Here is a 22,099-nt window from a genome sequence, read left to right as displayed (position 1 = left end):
ATATATAGAGCAGCAATACTTTATGGTTAAACCCAATATAAATAAATAATAAGTTCACTCTATTTTATAACGATAATTAGTGTGTTTCTCTTAGCTAGAACCAGTAGCCTGTGAACTAATGATGGGAATGTTGAGCAGGGCCATGACAACAAGGTGAATAAAAGGCTATAGTGTATAATAATGTCTTCTATAGGATAAGATATTCGTTTAAGATAAGGATGTTGATGTGTTAGAGATGCATTTTATTTTTTTTTACCTTGCTTAATGTGGATACTCTCTCAAGTTAAAACATGCACAAGTAAATGCTCAAGGGGGTAATGATCGTTTTCATATTAAGAGTTCGTGGGTCCAATTATTGAGTCCATGCAGACACCCAATTAAAAATGGTCAATACGTGGATTTTTATTCTACAAGTAAAAAGTGCACATAGAAAAGGAAGAGTGATATACTTACGTTAGTGTGAGTTACACTTACTTTTATGTTCTAAAAATTTTATCTATATAGCATTTTTATTCATAAAATTACATAACAATAATTAGAATTAAAGTGACTAACATTTCATATAATTTTAAATATGAAAACTAAAAATATAATTACTTCTGCACATTAGTGAAATTAACATATATAGATTTTTTGGGATCTGGGATCCCAAAAATCGTATATCAATTCACTAACATAAATTCGTTGCTGACAGAATAACATTGATGATTTGACGCACCATCTTATGATTTGTTTGTTTCTATTCCTTTTCTTCAAAAAGATAAAGTTTTTACACGTGGCACTGGCCACAACAAGCCAAACTAGATAACCAGGAAAGCATTTTCGTTGTAAAGTTATGGTACATGTAAGCAAACTATGAAATAGAAAAATGTATCTTCCATGTAACTTAATTGATAAAATTATAAAGCACATAATGAGAGCGTATAATAGTGCATATAAATTAGATTCCCTATGTGTATGTCACTTTTTTTTTCCCACGAGAGTGGACCTGCTTGGAAACTTTTCTTTGAATTCGCCAAGCAAGTGTTTCATTTTGTAAGGATTGGAAAAATAATTATACTCTCTTGCAGTTTACAAAAGCACGTCATGCGCTCCATAACTTAGCATTTTGGAAGTGTTTGTTTGGCATGGCACCGTCATGATCCTACTTGCAAAACACAACTTTGCGTTTTGGAAGTACTTGTTTGGCACCATGGAAGCAAAACCCCACCACCTAGTGTGCTAGCACTATGGTAAATCTAAACACCGTTTTCATTCATCCGGAATTTGTTTGCCAAATTATTTCAATTATAACATATAAAGATTAATTTTCTAAAGATTATCATTTTTTATGTAAGGTATTTTATCTTATTATTTATTTAGAGACATGTCATCTTATACAAATATCTTTTTTTTTTTTTTAATTTCTCTTTCTTTCCTTACAAACAATCCACAAAATATCTTATTTTAATATTTTCTACTCTTTTCTTATTCTTCATTTTCTTTTCTAAACCAGACACAACCTTTAATTTCACAAAAATCATCATACAAAGAGACTAATGCATGCACTTGCTTCTCTTCTTTAGCTTTCAATTGCAATCAGGGATATTTGAACCACTTAGAGCATCTAGACACCGGTGATGTGCTCCATTTTCATATCTCGTACTATTAATAAATACAATTTTTCTCCAAAGAAAAAAAGAAATTAAAAGCAACGATCTGAAGAAAAGACACGGTCATAACACGGTTCAACCAACATTTCTAACTTAATAAACAAATTTAAATTTTCTTGGCTAATTAAAAGTTAAATTTCAAAGTAACGCATTAGATTTATTTTGTTCAGAAATAATCCTGGAAATAGTAGTGAAGATTCGATAGAGCTAGCGTCAGATTACCGAACAAAATCTCACATGCATTGTCTTTGGACAGAATTTGGAAAACCAACCAACTCCATCCTAAAATTCTCAAAAGCAAGAGGAAGGATTAATGCCAAAAAAGGGCAAGTTAAGTAAAGCTGAAGCACTTGCATGGCATCATCCTTTGTCTTGATATGTAATAAGTAACAAGTACCAGCCCAACCTTGAGCTTCTTTAACTTATGAACAGACCTAACAGGTAACAGCTCATGCAAACAAACAAACTGTACTATTAATTTTATCCCATTCTATAGATAAGACCCACCAACTGAGTCCATTATTAATAGGTCTTCCAGAACAAATAAGCACCTATTTTTTAAATTTCTTTTTTTATTCACTTTGGATCCATGTGATTATTAGCATACATGAAGTTTAGAATTTTCGAAAATTTTAAGAGGAAGATAAAAAAAGACAAAAGAGGAGAAACTCATGTGGGTTCACTTCGCTATCACTATCGCTTCCTTTCTTACCCAGAAAGACTCTAGCCGTCTGCTACCCATTGTCCTATATCATTACCTGGCCCACCATTTTTCTCTCTAAAAAACAATTCTCTATTAATAATTTTTTTTTATCTATACAAAATAAAATATCATATTTTAAAAATAAAAATAAAAATAAAAATAAAAATGACAACTAAAATCTGGCATTCTCAAACCCATGCAAGTCACTAACTCTGTTCATAGACTTCCTCATGATAGCCACTTTCGCCAGCCTCTCAGCGGCGCGCCAAGCCGAAGTCGGCGTCAGCGGCTCCACCTTCTCTTCAGCGCGAGTACTATTATTCCCAGGCGCCTGCGCTTGCCTGGGCCTGGGCCTGGGCCTGCGCCGCTGAAGCTCAGCTTGCTCGGCTTCGAGCCAGCGCAGGAACTCCCCATCCGGCTTACTCGATTGCATTAGAAGCGCTCGAGCCGATGAAAGCAAGTGATGAGCGCCAGAAAAGTCGTTATGTTCGGCGAGCCGGCTCGACTCAGCCACGGCTCGCGTGCTGACGTGGAGGTTCCGCAAGCGTTCGATCTTAGCGCACGAGGATCGTACGGCGTGGGGACGAGGAATGAGCATTGCTTGCTCCACGGGATTCAAAGCCTCTCGAGTGAGTGGGTCCCGGTAAGATGATCGTACGGTAAGAACGTGGTGGGACCCAGCGGAAGCGGCGGGCACTTTCACTTCCACCAGCAATTCCCTCTCCTCCTCCGCGTAGAAATCCCCGATCCGGATCCAACCCCACCCGAGAGAAACGGGTCGACCCGATACGGAATAAACTCCAGCAATCTCAGCAGCGCCCGATCGCGACACCACCTCAATCTGAATCCTAACGTCCTGCGCCACCACGCTCAACAAACCCCGCACGAATTTCGCGAGCGCTTCGTCGGAGGGCGCGTGAGAGCAATCGCCCAGACGAACCGTGTGCACCGGGACTTCTAGATGCGCGAGGCGCGTGGTGGAAACGTGCAAGGGTTTATGCTTGTGAATGGATTCCCCCGCGCGTGATTCGTGGATATCGGACAAGACGACAATGCTGGCGACGGCGTTATTCTCGCGGCGGTCCTCGAGCACCTTCGCGGCCTTTTTCACGGCGTCGCTCTTCACCGGCGCGCCTTCTCTGGCTTGGTCGATGGCGGCGAGCGCGTCTACGACGCGACGCGCGGACCGCTGGCCGCCGCCGGTCATCCGCCTCAGCGGGAGCAGCCGCTTGGATCCGGCGGAGAATGCGACGATGGAGAGACGATCGGTTGGGCGGAGTGAGGATATCACTTGCCGCATGTAGTTTTTCATGAGGCGGAGTTTATGGCCGGACATGGCGGCGCCGACGTCGAGAACAGCCACGAGGTCAATTGGAGCGCGACGCGCGGGCTTCGGTGTGTGCGGCGGTTTCATCTTCAAAACGACGACGTATGTCTCGTAGTTTCTGTTGGCGGCGATAATGGCTGCCTCCGGCAGCAACGATAGCTCGAGGTTTCTTCTGATTACCGGCGAGGATTGTAAATTGGGAAGTGGATTGACGTTGAAGCCTTGAAACTCGGTGTTAATGTTATCTTCTTCATCTTCTTCGTTTTCGGACTCGGGAATAGGGTTGAAGCGAGATAGGGAAGTTGGAGACATGAGAGGCTCGTCGTCGTTGTAGACCTTGAAGCTTCTCTTGTTGGTATTCTCGTTGTGGAGTGAGAGCACCGGATGTTCCTTCCAGCTAGTGTTGCAGACGGGACACGTTAGAATCGGGTGCTTCTTCACTATGCAAGGGAAGTGGAACGTGTGAGAGCATTCCGCTGTGAAAATTGCAGTTCCTTGTCCACTTCTCACGCTCTGCATACAGATCCCACATCGACTCTGCACAGAAGTAAGCAGCATAATTCAACCATTAGCAATAAGGAATCACTTTATAATTGTTAATGTTTTAAAATAACATCCAAACACACTTTGGTTGCTTACTTTGGATAGGCGAAGAGTGGCTTTGAGAAGTGAGAAACTGGATGGTGATTTGGGGGATGAGGGATTGGAGTTATGGAAGAGCCTTGAAGTCTTTGTTTTGCATTGAAGTTTTGGGCTGTTTGGGACAGAACAAGTGGTTCGACATCGTAAAGATGGGGTTGAAGCAGGTTGGGATTGGGAGTCGCACCGGGGTGTTGAGGGGTTTGAGAAAAATCCAAACTTGGAACTGATTTTGGGGCTGTGATTGGTGGTGGTGTTATTGTTCTCGCAATGCTGTTGTTTATCTGTCAACACTTTGGGTTCTCTGTCTTTGGGGATGGATGTGCAGAAAGCTCTTCTCCACCCAGTAACCATTTTGACACTCTTTAGGAATTTGGGTGATGAATGGATTGTGGTTTAGAAAGTGATTAGAAAGGGGAAAGGAGGAGAAGAAATGGATTAGATTGAGAAAAGCTTTTCATGTTCCTCTTTTCTTTCTTTCTATTTGGGTTCCCCACCGCGTATTTATCTATGTCTTGAGTCTTGACCTAGGTGTATTTTCTAATTTTGTGTTTGGAGGGGTGAGAAAAGCCTTAGCTGTTGGTTCCAATTTGAAAGGGTGTAAGTATATAATAATATGAGAAGCACGTTAAATGGTAGAAAGACACAAGGTTTTCCCTTAGTTGGGAATATTATTATCCGGGTAAAGTGAAAAGGGGTGGTCTCGGGATTAACATGGTAACTGGCAAGTGGAGGTTGCTAACTACAGTAACAAGTCAACGCCTTTCTTGGAATTGTGCATCAGTGTCTCATTCCCACATTATGGTCATTGGTCACCGACCCATGCAACAGTGTGAGGTCGAGAACCGTCTGCATCTCTGCCTTTGCACGCAGAGCTTCATTCATGGTTACTCTCATTCATCCCTTTCGCCTTAATCTTCGTCACTTTTCCCTTTTCCCACAAACCCAAAATCCCCATTTTAAAAAATTTATTAATTGCTTGGTTGAGCTGGATGTACTGTGATTCGGCATTAAGTAGCTGAGCCAACTTTGATACCTATAATCTGGTTCGTCTGTAGTGGGCTCCATTTCGTTGCCGATTCATATTAATGGTGTGGGAAATTGTGATGTTCAGGACATAGACCAGTCCTTCTCCACATAAGGGTAAATTCGTCATTCTACCTCTGCACTCATTAGTTACCATAACTATAATTATTAATTAAGGCTCTAGTCATTCAATTGAATAGAATAGAATAACGGCCAATGGTTGGGGCATATCATTTTTTGTCTTTTTTAATTTGCTCATCGATCCCAATGAAATGCCCAACCTAAACACTGTAGTAAATGACCCACCACCAACGTTATCAACACTTTTTTTGTGTCCATATATTCAAATACAAATGCTTGAACTACCTTGTTTGCCCACCTTATCTTTTTTTACATCAACGATAATGGGATTATTGATGAGGATAATTATCAACTAGTCTCGTTAGAACTCCTTATGGCACAAAGTTGGTTTAGGCACGCTATTAATGACATTTACCGATTGGGGCAAGTCTTAACGACACATAACTATACGCACTTGTTCATTTATTGGGACTCACAGATAAGGATCAAAATACCTTTCAAAGAAGTAAATATAAGCTGCCAAAACAAAGGGTAATTGATATTGTAAGTGAGGTCAATCATCCATCGATGCTATTGCCTATTTGGCAGTGATCTAAACCCAACTTGGGATTCGACCTGATATTTTTTTTTTTTTTAAGCAGCAAAAGATATTTTATTTATTTAATGGTACCAGAAGTGCAATTCATATTACAAAAAATGTGACTTGGTTAACCGTAATATAGAAATATCATATTCCAGATTACTAGACAACCAAGATTTGTGTTGTACCCCTCAAGTCTAATAGAGACCACCAGTACATGTACATATTTCAAATCCTTTTTTAGACCTGATATGGAGTGGAACAAAAATAGTTTCCACTCAACCTTTAATGTAGCTGCCCAAATTAGTGTATAATCATAAAATACTTTTGTTAATCATTATCTTAAGAATAAAAGTAAAATACAAATATATTAAAAATCCTCTGTTCTATATCATCAATATATTTTTATAATGATTTTCATTAAAAAAAATATTCATTAATTTTTTTTATATATTATTCTTATGATAATCAATCCTCATATATTAAATAACATAAGAATATTTTTAACATGAAAATATTTTTAAAAATTTTTACTTAACAAAGGAATTTATAGAGGTTTTTTAAAATTTTATTTTATTTATCATAATTATTTATAAATTAAATTTAATATTTTAAATAAATTATCAATAAATAAAAAAAATTATTACAATTTATCATAAATTAAAATTAAAATTTATTTATTTAAAATATCTATTTAAATAAATTTCAAATATAATTTATATATTTAAATATAATATATGATAAATTTAATTATATATAATAAACATCTTTATATTAAAGAGGTTAAAATATTAATAAATAATAACATTTAAAATTATTACGAGAAAGTTGACAATTATTCACAGTGAAAAGTCGTTGACATTACCAAAACTGTACGTAGTTTATAAAAGCATATCTACAGAAACGTAGCTGGTTTTTATTTTATGGTACGGAACTGTCGAAAACAAATGCGTCATTTTTTAAATAATATATTTTTATAAAAAAATTTAATGAAATTTCTTACTTGATATATATATATAGATTAAATTTGTATATATATTGTTAACTAGAATTAGTGCAGTAGAATAGATTAAATTAAATTAATTATGTGTTTGCATATAAGATAAAAGTATTTTTTATAGAATTTTATAAAATAATTTTTTAATAGATAAATTCTTAAAAGAATTTCTAATTTATATCTAAGCAAACTTTGAAAGATTGGAATTTGATGGTTGATTTTAACTTTACATATAATTATGTTTTGTTTTAATTTAAATTTTTTTTAATAAAAACATGTAACCTAACATTGTTTAACAATAATAGTTCACCTTTAAACTCTTCAAAAGTTCAAATTCCTTCCTTGTGTAAGTTTTGCATAAAGTTTTTTTTTTTTAGTAGAAATAAGAACATGTTAAATCTTAAATAAGATTTTATGACATAATTTATTTAAAGTTTAACCTATTTAATATAAATGTTAGTTCTTAAATTTGTAAAACAGTCAATTTATTTAAAATGATTGGCTTATACTTATATATATAAAAAAAAATTGTTATGCATGATAAATTAACTTATTTATCTAAATAATATAATAAAAACTTAATTTGCATGTCACACATCTTAAAAAAACTTTACAAATAAAGTACGACACTAGTAATGATTGAAATGTACCAGGTCTTAAACAAAATGATTATAACCTGATTTTTTTAAAGTTTAATTTGACTTGATCTATTTAATAAAAAAAATCAGGCTTATACTTTTAAAAATGTCTACTTATTTAACAATGATAGACTTAGGCTTATAAAGAAAAATTGTTAGGCCCATTTATCTAATAGAAAATAATTTCATTTATTTCCTATTACACATGTATGGGTACCTCTCATATCACCTAATATATAATGAGTACTTTTTTAGTTAGTGAATTATTATCATAACTATTTTAATTTGTTAAAATATGAATCAATTATTTAGAACATATCAAATAATATATAGAAAATATTTAAAATAATTTTTATATGATTATTCTTTTTTATTATAGATTTATAGGCTTATAGCGTGTGCATAAATATATGTAATATACATGATTGCACATGAATTATTCTTTTAAAAGAAAATGATTCACTTTTTTTCCTCTTTGTGACATTGTATATATTTTAAAATTTTAATTTTAATAACAATAAGCAAACTATATTTTATCACGTAAATAAAAAATTAACTCATAATAAAATATTTATAAAAAAAAATTTAATAGATAACTTCTAAAAAATATTATAATTTATATCTAAACAAGGTTTAAAAGGTTGAAATTTGATAGTTGATTTTAACTTTACATAGAATTGTGTTTTGTCTTAATTTAAATGTTTTTTGTAATAAAAAAAATATAACCTAACATTGTTTGACAATAAAGTTCACCTTTAAACTCTTCAAACTCCTTCCTGATATAAGTCTTGTATAACTTTCATTGAAGATGACTTTTTTGAGTAGATAAGAATATAAGAAACCTTAAGTAAAGAGTTATGATATAATTTATTTAAAGTTTAACTTTTTTTTTTGTTCGTCCCTGGAGTATTCACCGCCGACAGTAGTGACTAATCTCCTCGCTAAGTTGGAGGCACCTCAAAGGGTGGGATAGCTGGCCCCAAGATTTAACGCGACTGCATATACAAGACAGGATTCGAATCCCTGACCTTGCTTAAGCGTGGATCAACCCCTACCGCTGGTTTATGCTTATAGAAAAATTTATTAAAAACTTGATAAATTAATTTATTTATCTAAATAAAATAATAAAAACTCAATTTAAATGTTACACACTTTAAAATATCTATAATATTAAGTGTAATATAAATAAGGATGAGAATGCACTTGGTCTTAAATAGGAAATTTATAACTTGATCTCTTTAAAAAAATAATTTTATTTATTTCCTTTTTGTATATGTAATGGTACCCTTTATATCACCTCATGTATAATGAGTATTTTTTAGTTTGTAAATTATTATCATAACTTTTTCTGTTAATTAAAATATGAATTGATTATTTAGAACATATCAAATAAGATATATAAAATATTTAAAATATTTTTTTATATGATTATTCTTTTTCATTATAGATTTATAGGTTTATAGTATGTGTGTGAATATATGCTAACATATATGATTGTGCATGAATTGTTCTTCTAATAAAAAATGATTCATGTTTTTTCTTTTTTATGACATTGTATACATTTTAAAATTTAAATTTTAGTAGCATTGAGCAAACTATATTTTATCATACAGATTAAAAATTAATTCGCAATGACATATTTAAAAATAAATTTGTTGACTTTTAAAAATAAAGTTTATTAACCTATTAATATTATTAATATATAATAAAATTTGAAATAAATTAATAGGTTAGGTCAAACTTTAAAAAAGATAAAACCTATTAAAAAATTTGACAAATAATATACCAAATTTTAATTTTATAAAATAAATTTAATTTATATATTCAAAATTTGATCTGATCTAACCTATAATACTAGTAATTACTCTCTCCTCTCTATAATAAACAATAATAAAAAAACACATTTTGTTAAATACTTTATTCATTTCTTTTTAGTATCACATTTAAAAAAAATATTGTCCCTTTTTTCATGTCATTTTTAAATTTTAAGGTTATATTATTTCTTTTCAATTATACCCTTGAATTCTTTAGGTATTTTATAAGAAGTTGTAATATTCTAACTAGTAGTGAACAGTTTACTCCAAATATTTTCTTTTAATTTTATGTATATTTTAACAAGTTAAATAATTAATAGTATTGATAGATCATTAAAATCTTTAAATGTGAAAAGAAGAAATTGATTACAATTAATTGAATTTTTTTTTGCATAAAGAAATCATTTAAAAAGAATATTTAATTAATTTTTTCCCCTCATTTCCTTGATAACGATTTTATAAAAACGAAGGAAAATTCGAATATTTACGTGAAAGAGAAAGAGGTGATAAAAACGGTATGAAAAAAGTAGTTTCTAGAAATTAGAAAAGGAAAAATAAAGTGAGTGATTTTGTGTTGACATTTCACGAATATAGTAGTGATGAAGTCTGAAAGGTTCAGGTGTTCAGGTGCTTAACACATTTTAAGAAAATGCAGAGTTGCTTAATGCTTATGCTCGTGAAAAGCCAAGTCTAAGGGGGCAGGTTGCCTCTCTCTGTAAAGTTCACACTCAGATTTCCCTATAAAGTTATTCTCATCACCGTCATCATAATTTTTTTTTTTATTTTTTTTTTATTTTATTCAAATCCTTTCTCCTTCCTCATCATCTTTACCTTCCACTGTTCTGCATGCATGATGTCTAATCTAAAGGGTATAGTGTAGCTATAGCTATGAATAATTACTTATAGCTATTTATATCACCACTGCACTGCTCCCTCCTCTGTTTTTCCTCAGTTATCTGTTACATTTCTTGTTTGTATCTTTTGAACAGTTAAACGTTGATACAAAGAAATAAATAATAAAATAAATGATTCATCAATGTCTAGTGTCCATATGTATATGGTGAGATGGTAATTCATATTAAAAGAAATGATCATAGTAGGTTATGGGAAATTATGTTTAATTTAAATAATGAATAGCACATTTGAATTGATAGAATTAACATAGTCCAAAGAGATTACATAGAATCAAATATCTTTTTCAAAGAACTCTTTGAGTTGTATGTCACTGTCATTTTCTCAATCAATTATATGCGTCTTGAGGCTTGAAAAGGTGAAGTAAAAGAAAGAAAAATTCTTCATCCCGACTGAATTGTCCGAAATATATTATGAAAGTTTAAAAAATTAACTTAAATTATAAAATATTAAATTAAATAATTATTTAATAATAAATTTATTATAAAATATTAACATTTTAAAATTTCAGACCGTGTTTCCGTTCCAAATTCGGAGGATATAAGAAACAGTCTTGTACTTCCCCCTCTGTTCAAACATATATTCTCTAAACTATTAAGTTATTCTGTGCTAAACAGTAGTTTATTTATGGAATTGTAGCCACTAATGATAAAAGTAAAGATTTTTCTTCTTTTTAAGTGTGATCCAAGTGCAGAATATGAGGATCACCAAAAGGTATGCGAATGGCAAATAGACTCTAATGTTTAGATAGTACTCTGATCTGTCTCAATTTTAATAAAAGAATATTAAATTTGAGTTAACACTTATATGGGTAATATTAGATTAATAAAATCGGGTATAGAGATAAAATATATATATTTATTTATTTGTCTCATATTTATTTCTGTACTTGTTCTTACTTGAAATTTTTATAATTTTAATTTATCTATTTTAAAATTTACTTGAGACTCATGTAATTTATATTATATTTTAAATTTATATTAGATAAAACTTAATTAATGTAAATTTATAATTATTAATTTTTGTTTTAATTTTTTTAGTATAATTTTTTGTAAAAAATATTTATTTAACTTATAGACGAATACATGTATACTTGATATCTAGTGAGGACAAAAATGAGATACATATTTCATATTCTTCGAGTATGGAGATAAAAAACAGTCTAAAGTATGAACTTAGGAACAAAGACAAAAATATTAACATACATACTTATTCCGCCTCGTTATCATCTCTAATAAGATATCTTTCATTGTAATAAAATCAAATTGCATGGATGTTAAGTTAATAAATAATCTCTAATAACTCTTAACAAGTATTTTTTTTATCAATTTAATCAATAAATTTAAACTTCTTATAAAATAGATAAAGCTTACAAAACCTTATATAATTAAGAATTTATAGTTTTTTTTATAACTAAGAAGTACAATAGTATAACTCTCTCTTATGTATTAGTTCATTTTAAAAATAAAAATAGTAATTCTAAGTAAGATTTTGAGATTTAGACAAATTAGAATTTTTCTATGGTTCACTTTAATTTAACATGTATTAGAGATGATAAAATAGGACAGTTCAACTCGTTTAAGTTTGACCTTTGCCGCCAAAAAAGGATCGGGTCAAGTCAGTCCACCAGACAAAAATGGGTTAAAAACCTTGATTCATCTCTCTTAAAAGTGTTGACCCACCAAAAAAATTAAAATAAAAAATAAATTTTTTTTGTATATTTATTTTGATTTATCCTTTTAACATATTTTTTCTTAATATATAAAGAATCTATATAAATTAGTGTATTTGAATAATTAAAAAAATATCAAATTACAATTGATTTGATTTAATTTAATTTATTACATAAGAAATATCAAATTTGTTACATAATAGAAGACATGTGTAATTATAATAATATTAATAAGTCTTTTAGCAAATTTATTGTATAATAAATTTTAAATTACATATAATAAAATAAATCAAATACACAATAAATTTGTTGTGCATCAAATCACAGATGCTACGCAAAATAAATTTAAAATAACTTAAATAAATTTACATTAAAAATAATAAATAAATAAATAAAAATAAATAAAGATGAACTAGCTAGCCTATCTTAACTTATGATTTAGCCTAACAAACTGACGGATTAGGATACGTAACACGACTCGGTCCACTCCTCAATTTTTGACAAGTCACCAGGCCAACATATGATTGTGACTTATTTAGTCACCCCAACATGTATGCTATTCAAAATATACTTTCCACAAAAAATTGTATATTGTAAGATAAAAAAATAAAAATAAAAATGAACGCTTTCTTACTACAAGCTTAGCTCTTCAATAATTGATACTGTTAGTGACCAAGATAAAATAATTGGTATACATGTGTGGTAGGCGAAGAAGACCTTCAAAGTTCCAAGCAGTAGAAATTGTTTTACTTTTTTCTGTGGCCTGAATCTGCCCTAGTTAATGAAAATTTTGATTTTATCATTTGGTTTTCAAAAATGGAGGAACAAATGGAATCTGATAAAGTGGAATTTTCTTAAAATAGAAAAATGTTAAATCAACGGGTGAATTATTTTGCTGAACCAAACCAAACTTATGTTATCCATTCCACTGCGTGTTGATTTGTTGGTCTCTCTCAACGAACAGAGTGCGTGAATCTGATTTCAGGTACGTTTTCAATTATTGGATTGATGGAGTGAACGATATTTTGTAACAAATTTATTTATAACATGATATATATATATAAAATTTAAAATATTATTAACATGAAGCATATATGCTTTTAATTATAAGTTGCTTTTAATTATAAGTTGTATTTAACCAATCTCCTAACGATTAAGTAAATTTATGCAGTCGAGGTGATTTCGATAAGATGAGATATTCTTTTGTTAGACAGATCTCTTAAGTGAATCCATTATGATATATTAGATGATTGATATGTATAGATATTTGTCATGAATTGTTTTATTGCATGATGGTTGTATGATAGAGTATATGAGGTGACTCTATGAGAATAGTTATGACTCGATGATTGAGTAGCATAGCAGTTATTTTATGCTTGTATGGTTGATCATTGCACTCTAACTTACTCTTTTATTTCCATGTGGATGGACTGCGATTATCATGCTGTGTATGAGAACAGGTTAGGATTAGAATGAAGCGGACTGCTATTAGATGTTAAAATTTTGTTCTGATGCCAGAGTTACCATTTCAAGTAACTAGTAAGATGTACTTGACAAATATTAAGAAAAAATTATTAATTTTTGGATGACTATATATATATAATATTATATTTTGTGCATAAAAATATAACTGATTATTACTTTTATATATATTATATATTTAATTATTCAGTTTAATATTTTCTCTTAATTATAACTTGTGTAGTCACTGAGTATAAGGAACACGGCTTATCATCACAAAACGAATCATATAAACCTTCTGATTGGTGACTAATCAACTCATTAAATATGGTACGTGTAATAGCTGTGGACAAGGCACTAGATTCTTCTAGAGGAGGTTTCGTACGGGAACATAAACAAAAAAAAATATTTTTATATTTATTTTATTAAAATTCATGAGTTGAAATCTTTTTATTTGCACAATTTTTAATTTTTTAAAATATTTTTCCTCGTTACTCACACATGTAAGGGATAATACTGCTACTGAAAATTATATCGTGTGCTATTCTCATTAATAGTATCTTATTAATAAATTACTCTTTGCTTTTAAAAAAAATAATATTAATCAAAACATTTTTAAGAAGAAACATGACTTTTAAATCCAAATTGAATAGTAATAATAATTAACAAAAAATTGACTATTATATATTAAATATGAATTACTAATATTTTATTTTAATATTCTGTTTAGTTCAATTTTTTATTTATCATATTTATTTAGACTTAATTATATTTTTATTCCTTAAATATTGTAATTGTCTAATTTTGGTCTTTCAAATCTCAATTGAGTAATTTTAACTCCAAGTATTACAATTTTACAATTTTAATCTCTCACATTTAAAATCTAATAATATATTTAAATATAATATTTTAAAATTATATCATTGTTGACTTGTTTAAGTTAAATATTATTAGTATATTATTATATTTACATATAAGTTATATATATTAATATAATTTTACCAAAAATAAATATATTATATGAGATAAATATAAATAAAAAAAAAAGTTAATTAAAAATATTGATACATCATGTAACAGAATATAAGTATATTAGTACAGTAAATTAGTATATATTTATATTCATTTTAAAAGTATATTAATATATACGGATATACCAATTTAAATTATTAAGTTATTAATTTATTTATAAATATTAAATACTATTATTAATATTAATTTATCATTAATAATATCATTATCAGTAATATATTTATTTATTTATTTAATAATATATATATATATTTTTTGATACATGAATAAAATTTGTAATTTATATAACTTAAGCATGTTTAAAAATCATATAATTTTAAAATATTAGAAAATAATAATATGTTAATATACTAATAAAATTATCAACAATATTAATAAAATATATTACATACATGTCATTTTTATTTTGTAGTAATAAATGTATGTGTAATTTTAATTTTTATTGGAGATATATGTATTAAAAAATTCATTTATATATTAAAGGTACTTTTTGGTTTAATGATTAAGTATTAGTACTAGTGGTAATAAGGTGAAATGTTCAATTCTCATATTCTTAAATGAACAAAAGTTATACAATTGTTACATTTACGAAATAAAAAAATTGTTATATTTATGAAATAAAAAATACAATTAAGTTTAATATTTTTACCTTTCAATGAATTTCTAATCTTAATCTCTCATCATTATTCGCTGTACATGTTTGTTGTATACAATTGATATATAATCTATATCATTATATAAAGGAATATATTTTTTATTAAATATTATTTTATATCTACTATTTGATTGACAATCGTACCATTTAATTATCTTTGTTAATTATCTTTAAAACTAGTATATATTTATCTCTCGATTCATTATAAACTTTCACTTTGTAAAAAAATTGTCTATACATCTCGTCACCTTCATTTTTTTAAAACTACACAATACTTAAGGGGGTGTATTGGTTTAGGATTTCGTAGGATTTTAAAAGACTTTTTTTGAGTAAAAAAGTCCATTGGTATTCAATCAGGATTTTATGTCACTTAAAAACAATCCAGTGGTATTCAATTTGGATTTTTAGGATTTTTTAAAGAGTCCATTAAAATCCACTGGTATTCATTTGAGATTTTTTACAACTTAAAAACAATCCATTGGTATTCAAAAATTTAAGGATTTTAAAGGATTGTTGTGTGAGAGGGATTTTGAAAGACTTTCTAGTGTTATCTATAAATACCAGATTCATAAAACAATCTCATCCAAACCCATCGGATTTTGAAGGATTGTTTGAAATGATTTTTCAAGTGTTTTAAGAATTTTCAAGTGAGTTTTTCATCTTTTTTTTCTATGCTTCTGTCTTCTCCATTTTTTCTCTACTAATAATACTACACTATTGTTCATTGCTCATATATAATACTATTCTCATACCATTCTCCTATTTTGTGAAACTCTAATATGTAAATGATAGTGTCATTGACTTGTTTTATTTTTCTGTTCGTTCTCTTTAATTCACTTACTTTATTTTATTCTATGTAATTGAATTTGTTCCTTTATATAACACAAAAAAATACTTGAAATTTTAACTTTTAAGTGGTAATTTTTTTTATGACACACGTTAAGAAAAGAAAAAGGTGAAAGATGAAATTGATATCATAATCTCAACAATATATATATATATATATATATATAAAAGATGAATTTGTTAGGGTTTTTGTGAGTAGAATGAGATAAAAATGGATCTTAGTAGGGGGAAGAACCCTCTTAGCATAAAAATTGCGAATTCTCTATTTCCCTTGAATTTGTTACTCTTATCCCTCCTCCTTTTATGACTCAACAATTATTTTATTTTTTTTACTATGAATTTTTCTTTTTTATTTTTATATTATGAAATTAAGATTTTTTATATTTTAAAAAAAGAAAATTAACATAAGACATTGCAATATCTAATTTTTTAGGGTTTAGGATTTATGCCTACATTAACTTATTTTTTAAAAAAGAAAATATTGTTAAAATATTTGTTAGAATAATTTATATTTATAAATATCGTTAAAAATTATCATATATATATATATATATATATATATATATTCTCTATATCTAAATACTTCTGTTTATATAAAAAAAATTATATATCTAAATATTTTTTCAGTATCGAATATACTAATTTTTTTATATAAAAAATTATCTTATGTTTCTATATTTCCGTTTTTACATTTTTTTTTATAATAACTGAGGTATTTGATCCATTTGGATAGCAAAAATATATTCGATCTTGTATGATGGTGTGCTTCTAAAAATAATAATATAATTTTATTGATTTTGTCTATTATCCGTAATTATTTATATAACTATTTTTTAACATATATTGTTTTAGTAATTCAAATGGGAGATTCACAAGGAAATAATAAAGAAAAATGAAAAGAGAAAGAAAACTATGAAGCTTGGATTAAGGATGATTCCGATGAATTGTTACAATTGATAGTGGATGCTATAAAAAGATGATAGAATATTATAGAGAATTATTATTATTATTTATCTAGACATTATTTTTTTTATTTATTATTTTTATCTTTGACTCTTTTTAAATTTGAATGTATAATTTTTTTTAAATCTTATCAAATGTCAAAACTCCACAAAATCCCACAGAATCCATTAAAATCCTAATTTAAAAGTCTTGCAGAATCCATTAAAATCCTGATTTTAAGTCTTGTAGAATCTTGCAAAATCTTAAAAGTCATGAAAATCCTGCAAAGTCTTTTAAAATCCGCAGGATTTTTTTTAACTAAAAAAGTCCTTTAAAATCCTAATCCAATACACCCCCCTTAATATTTTTACCTTTCAATGAATCTCTCATCATTATTCGCTGTACATGTTTGTTGTATACAATTGATATATAATCTATATCATTATATAAAGGAATATATTTTTTATTAAATATTATTTTATATCTACTATTTGATTGACAATCGTACCATTTAATTATCTTTGTTAATTATCTTTAAAACTAGTATATATTTATCTCTCGATTCATTATAAACTTTCACTTTGTAAAAAAATTGTCTATACATCTCGTCACCTTCATTTTTTTAAAACTACACAATACTTTTTACTTTTTAACAAAAAAAATGGAGACATGGTTTTTTTTTCCCACTAGTGGCTATTAAAACAATATAATGTATCCAAATTAAAAGTGGTTGTTGTAACAATGTGATTTTTATGAATTAATTATTAATTTTAAAAAATTATTTTTGTATGATTTATTTTTTAATTGTTGAAAAATTTTAAGAATTTAAGAATTTTTAGGAGTTTTTCGTTGTTAAGAATTGTATTGAGAAGAGGTCAAGTTTAACTTATACGGGAAGCGTATATAAAGTATTTTTTAAGAAGTGGATCTTATAAGTTAATTTCTTTAAAAAGTTTAGAGAAAAGTTGGAGAGAAGGACTTTGAAGATTGAGGGGACAAATTCTCTTTCAACTTCATAATTTTTTTTTTCTTTTCCTTGAGAGTGATTTTGGTGGCTGGTTGGAGATTCAAAGTTTCAGAGGCAAGAGAAATACATTTTTTTTTTTTTTCATTAATTCTTGTGGGTTTAAAGGTAAGAGAAGTTAGAACTTAACTCCTTGATGATTTATGATGGTATATGTTACTTGAATTTCATTGAATTGTGGTTGTGTTGGTTGAATTTTCGAGATTGAATTTTGAAGTTGGAGTTTTGGTGGTCCTTATAACATGTTGAAATAAATTTATGATTTGGTCAACTATTGGTTCATGTTGTGTTTTTGGTTGGAAATGAGATGGTTATGTTGCATAGTTACAAAATATGGCATTACATGTTGGACACTCACCAATTTTAGGTTTGGAGAGCCGAATTTGTGATTTTACCAAATGCATAAATCACTATTGCGACTTGTCCACCTTTAAGGTGTCAGGTGTGATGTAGGCTAGAGGGTCATTGTTTCACGAACATCAAATGCGAGATTGGTAGTGCTAGGCATAGGTTAGAGAAAAACTTTCTTACTTGGTGACGTTGGACGTGGATTAAATGGCATGAGCCTGCATGCCTTTAGAGCTCTATGACTTTGTGATGTCATAGCCTAATTGAGTTGCATCAAGCATGATCAAGACAAAAGCTCTTTGCATGGACATTGTTTAGAGCTAATGTTATGATGTCAAGCGTGAGTCAAATAGAGATTCTCTGCCTGAAATGGCTTGAACATATGTTTTGTTATACTAATTATGATTGACATGAGAACTCTCTATCTCAATCACAACAGACACAAGTAGTTTGACATCTGGTGTGGACGAGTTAGAGGCTATTGTACAATTGACTAAGTGTTGGATATGTATGTGATAGTTAAACTCTTCACATGTTGTATGTTGCTATATGATTCCAATTATTTGTATAATGAACTATAATGATGTATATTGTAACACCATGGAAAATACTAAGTTATTTAGTATATATGTATGTATGTATATGTTATTTATGTGGATTTGGAATGTACTTACTTCTATGCATGTTGTATGTTAATGTGATTTTGATTAGTTATTTAAGCATGATAGTGATTTTATAGTATGAGATGAGAGGTTGATGTTTTGATAGTTTGTATAGGTATGTGTGTGCATGAATTTGGTGAATGATGCATTGTACACCATTATACTGAACCAGTATTAAGAGGGAAGAAGACTGATCACCTTCCTCCTCATCTTGGTTAAGTGAAGTATTATGGCATGCAACTCATTATTCCAAGCATCTATATCTGAAAGTGATATTTGTTTGTGTGTTGACACATGTTGCATTTCATATGGTGGTGAGTTGTGAGTATTGCATGGAAAGGAATAAGATGGGTAGGAGATCGAAGGATAGGAACATAAGATAAATCTGGTCTTTCTGAGTGAATTTGAGGTTGTTTCAGAGCTTAGGGAGTTGAAATACTTCAAGGAATAGGATATTTGAGGTGAATAGGTGCTAAGGGTGAAATTTGGAAATTTTGAAAAATGGCTATATATAGGGACTTAGGACCGGAGGATTTCATTTGTCAGACAGAGACAGTTTTTAGAGAGAGAAAGTAGAGAGAGAAAGGCTCTGGTCCGGAGGGAAGCTGAGGACATATTTGGGAAGCTTATCAAGCCAGGATCAATCTTCACAACTGGAGTTTCAGGAGATTTGGCCTCTAAAGCCTTGAAAATTGAGATTGAAGTTTGAATTGGGAATTTGGGGGTTTGTCCAAATCTTGCATTTCTGAAGTTTCTGAGGTAAGGGTAGTACTTATAAGACTTAATCTAGTATGTATGGGTTTGAAATATCATATTAATTTCATGATTTAAGCTTGATTAAAGATGGATTGAGGAAAAAGGGGTTTGATAGGGTTTTCATGATTTCTTCATGATTTGCATGAATTAATGGTTAAAACTTGATTTTATTGCTTAAAATGTTGTTTCTGGATATTGTTTATGCTTTATAATGGTTCAATTTCGTGTAATTTGGATTGGATTCATGAATTGGAAGGAATTTTCATGGTTTTCAAGTTTTCTGTCGTGAAAGTTACTATTCACATGAATTTCTGTCTGATTTCACAATTTACTATTCATCCAATTTACTATTCATTCAATTTACTATTCATTCAATTTGAATTTACTATTTATTCAATTTGAGTTTACTATTCAGTCACGAATTGATTTCAGAAATTACTGTTCATGTGCATAGTACTATTACTATTCACATGAATAGTACTTTTCATGAGTATTTTGATTTTGTCATGAAAGTTGTAGCCTTAGATGTTAGCTTTCTAATGGCATTGGAATCACCCAAAAAGGAGGTCTAGAACTCTAGATATGATTGTTCTAGTGAATGATTTGGCATGGTTATGGAAAAGTTGTATGTAATTATGAAATATGCTATGTGCATGTGGTTTGGAAAAGCTAATAGAACTCAGAGGAGTAAGGTTATGGTATGGATTGGAAGATTTCTTAGTGAGATCAGGGTATAATCTTTGGGAAAATATGGAATATGGGAGTCCCATGGTGAGGATTCCAATATGGAACCTTTCCAAAGATTATATAATAAAACCACTTCAGATGTTTGGTGGATTCTGAAGTACTCCTCTAAGTATTCTATTTGCTACCGGTATGGGTCTGGGCCGAGTCATACCGATGGATGAGGTGGCTCCACCAGGGTTACGTGACGACGTAAATCCAACTGTATATTTTCCATGAGAGGTTAGGCGTGGGACATGGGTTGCTGACATGTTTCACCATATCAACACTTGGTTTGGATGGTGTTGAGGCCAACATTTGGTTTGGATGTGTTGGTTACATCATGGATTATACAGTGGTGTGACTTTGTTTTTGGATGTGGAATATGTATACATATGGTATGGATTGTATACATTGGTTATGGATTCTTTATTAAATATGTATACATTGGTATGGATGTGTATACCTTAGATTCTGGATTGGTTTATATTTGGCATGGAAATAACTATTTTAATGTTCATTTCCTTGGTATGGATATGTATTGTTGATGAATATATAGTTTAATGATATTTCATTTTATTGTACTATGGTTGGTTTTTATACGTGCTAACCCTTATGTTTCCATGTGGTTTGGACTGTGATGATCTCACTTTGTGGGGGAGCAGATCAGGTGTGAGGCTTTGGGATAGCAAGAAGTCTTTGGTAGCTGCTTTGAGAAGTAGCTAGGCTTAGAGCTTAACCAGCACCTAGGGTGTCTTATATGATGTTATTATGGGATTACTGTATAATTTTACTAAGACTGACTCTGATATAATTATGTTTGATATTATGAAGACAAATTTTACACTCTAGCGTAGCTGGCTTTTGCTCTATTTTCTCTATTTTATATCATTTTATTTTAGTTGGTTTTGATGTGACGGCCTAGGGTGGGTCGTTACATATATGGATACTTAAGTTGCTTAAGGTTGTAACTTGAGTTGTATGTTGTGTAGTATTAAAGTAGTTGTGTTAAGCTTGTTTGAATTGTATTGATTAAATTAGGACTACAAGAGATGCGTTGTTTTCAAAGTTGTTTATCCCATTGTAAGGATGTTATATTGTGTTGTGTTCTACAAACCTAATTATTGAAAGATTCTTATCGAGAAATTGACTCGTAAAGTAAAATATTAAATTTTGTCTAAGACATTAGTTGATGCGATATGGAGGTTAAATCAAGTCGTATTGTCTATAAATGACAAAATATAAATATGTTTGAGGACAAAGTTAAACCATATGTATACAAAGTGACAAAAAGGTTGGAAGTCAAAATTTCAAAGTACAAAATACAATATTTGTTCAATATTTTTTATAAAAATCAATTTTTATTAAATTATTATTTTTGTAAAAAAACAATTAAATTTTTAATTCAATATGTAATCGATAAAATAAGAATCTCATTACTATTGACAATAAATTTTAAAATATAGAACAAATATAATACTATCAAGTAAATATAAAAAAATTCAACCCTAATGAATTAGATAATCGGAAAGAATAAAAAAATTATGGTTAAATTTTTTGAGCTTGATAAAGAGACATTATTTTTTTAATACATTTATATATTTAAATA

At 29.3% G+C, this 22,099-nt stretch overlaps 1 protein-coding gene and 1 long non-coding RNA gene across 2 annotated transcripts; one reads left to right on the top strand and one right to left on the bottom strand.

Moving 5' to 3' along the window:
* Positions 1-2,421: 2,421 nt before the first annotated feature.
* LOC109801508 (E3 ubiquitin-protein ligase WAVH1) lies at positions 2,422-5,235 on the bottom strand. Its single transcript, XM_020362592.3, has 2 exons — positions 4,322-5,235; positions 2,422-4,219 (listed from the first exon to the last, which is right to left on the bottom strand). The coding sequence occupies exons 1-2, from the start codon at positions 4,673-4,675 to the stop codon at positions 2,528-2,530; spliced, it is 2,046 nt and encodes a 681-aa protein (XP_020218181.1). The 5' UTR covers positions 4,676-5,235; the 3' UTR covers positions 2,422-2,527.
* Positions 5,236-18,348: 13,113 nt separating this feature from the next.
* On the top strand, positions 18,349-21,341 carry LOC145953277 (uncharacterized). Its single transcript, XR_014430817.1, has 2 exons — positions 18,349-19,770; positions 21,156-21,341. It is a non-coding gene; the product is annotated as an uncharacterized LOC145953277 (long non-coding RNA).
* The last annotated feature ends 758 nt before the right edge of the window (positions 21,342-22,099 follow it).

Source organism: Cajanus cajan, chromosome 11 (genome assembly GCF_000230855.2).
Source record: "Cajanus cajan strain Asha chromosome 11, NIPB_CcT2T_4, whole genome shotgun sequence".
NCBI classification, from domain to species: Eukaryota; Viridiplantae; Streptophyta; class Magnoliopsida; order Fabales; family Fabaceae; genus Cajanus; species Cajanus cajan.
The sequence above is the reverse complement of the archived record's forward strand: the minus strand, read 5'-3'. Positions and strand labels throughout refer to the sequence as shown.

What these genes read in the sequence shown, in the direction of transcription:
- LOC109801508 (XM_020362592.3), bottom strand. Translation starts at nt 4,675, where the DNA reads ATGGTTACTGGGTGGAGAAGAGCTTTCTGCACATCCATCCCCAAAGAC. An exon ending in CCACTCTTCGCCTATCCAAA is followed by an intron (nt 4,220 to 4,321) that starts GTAAGCAACCAA and finishes ACTTCTGTGCAG; the next exon opens with AGTCGATGTGGGATCTGTAT.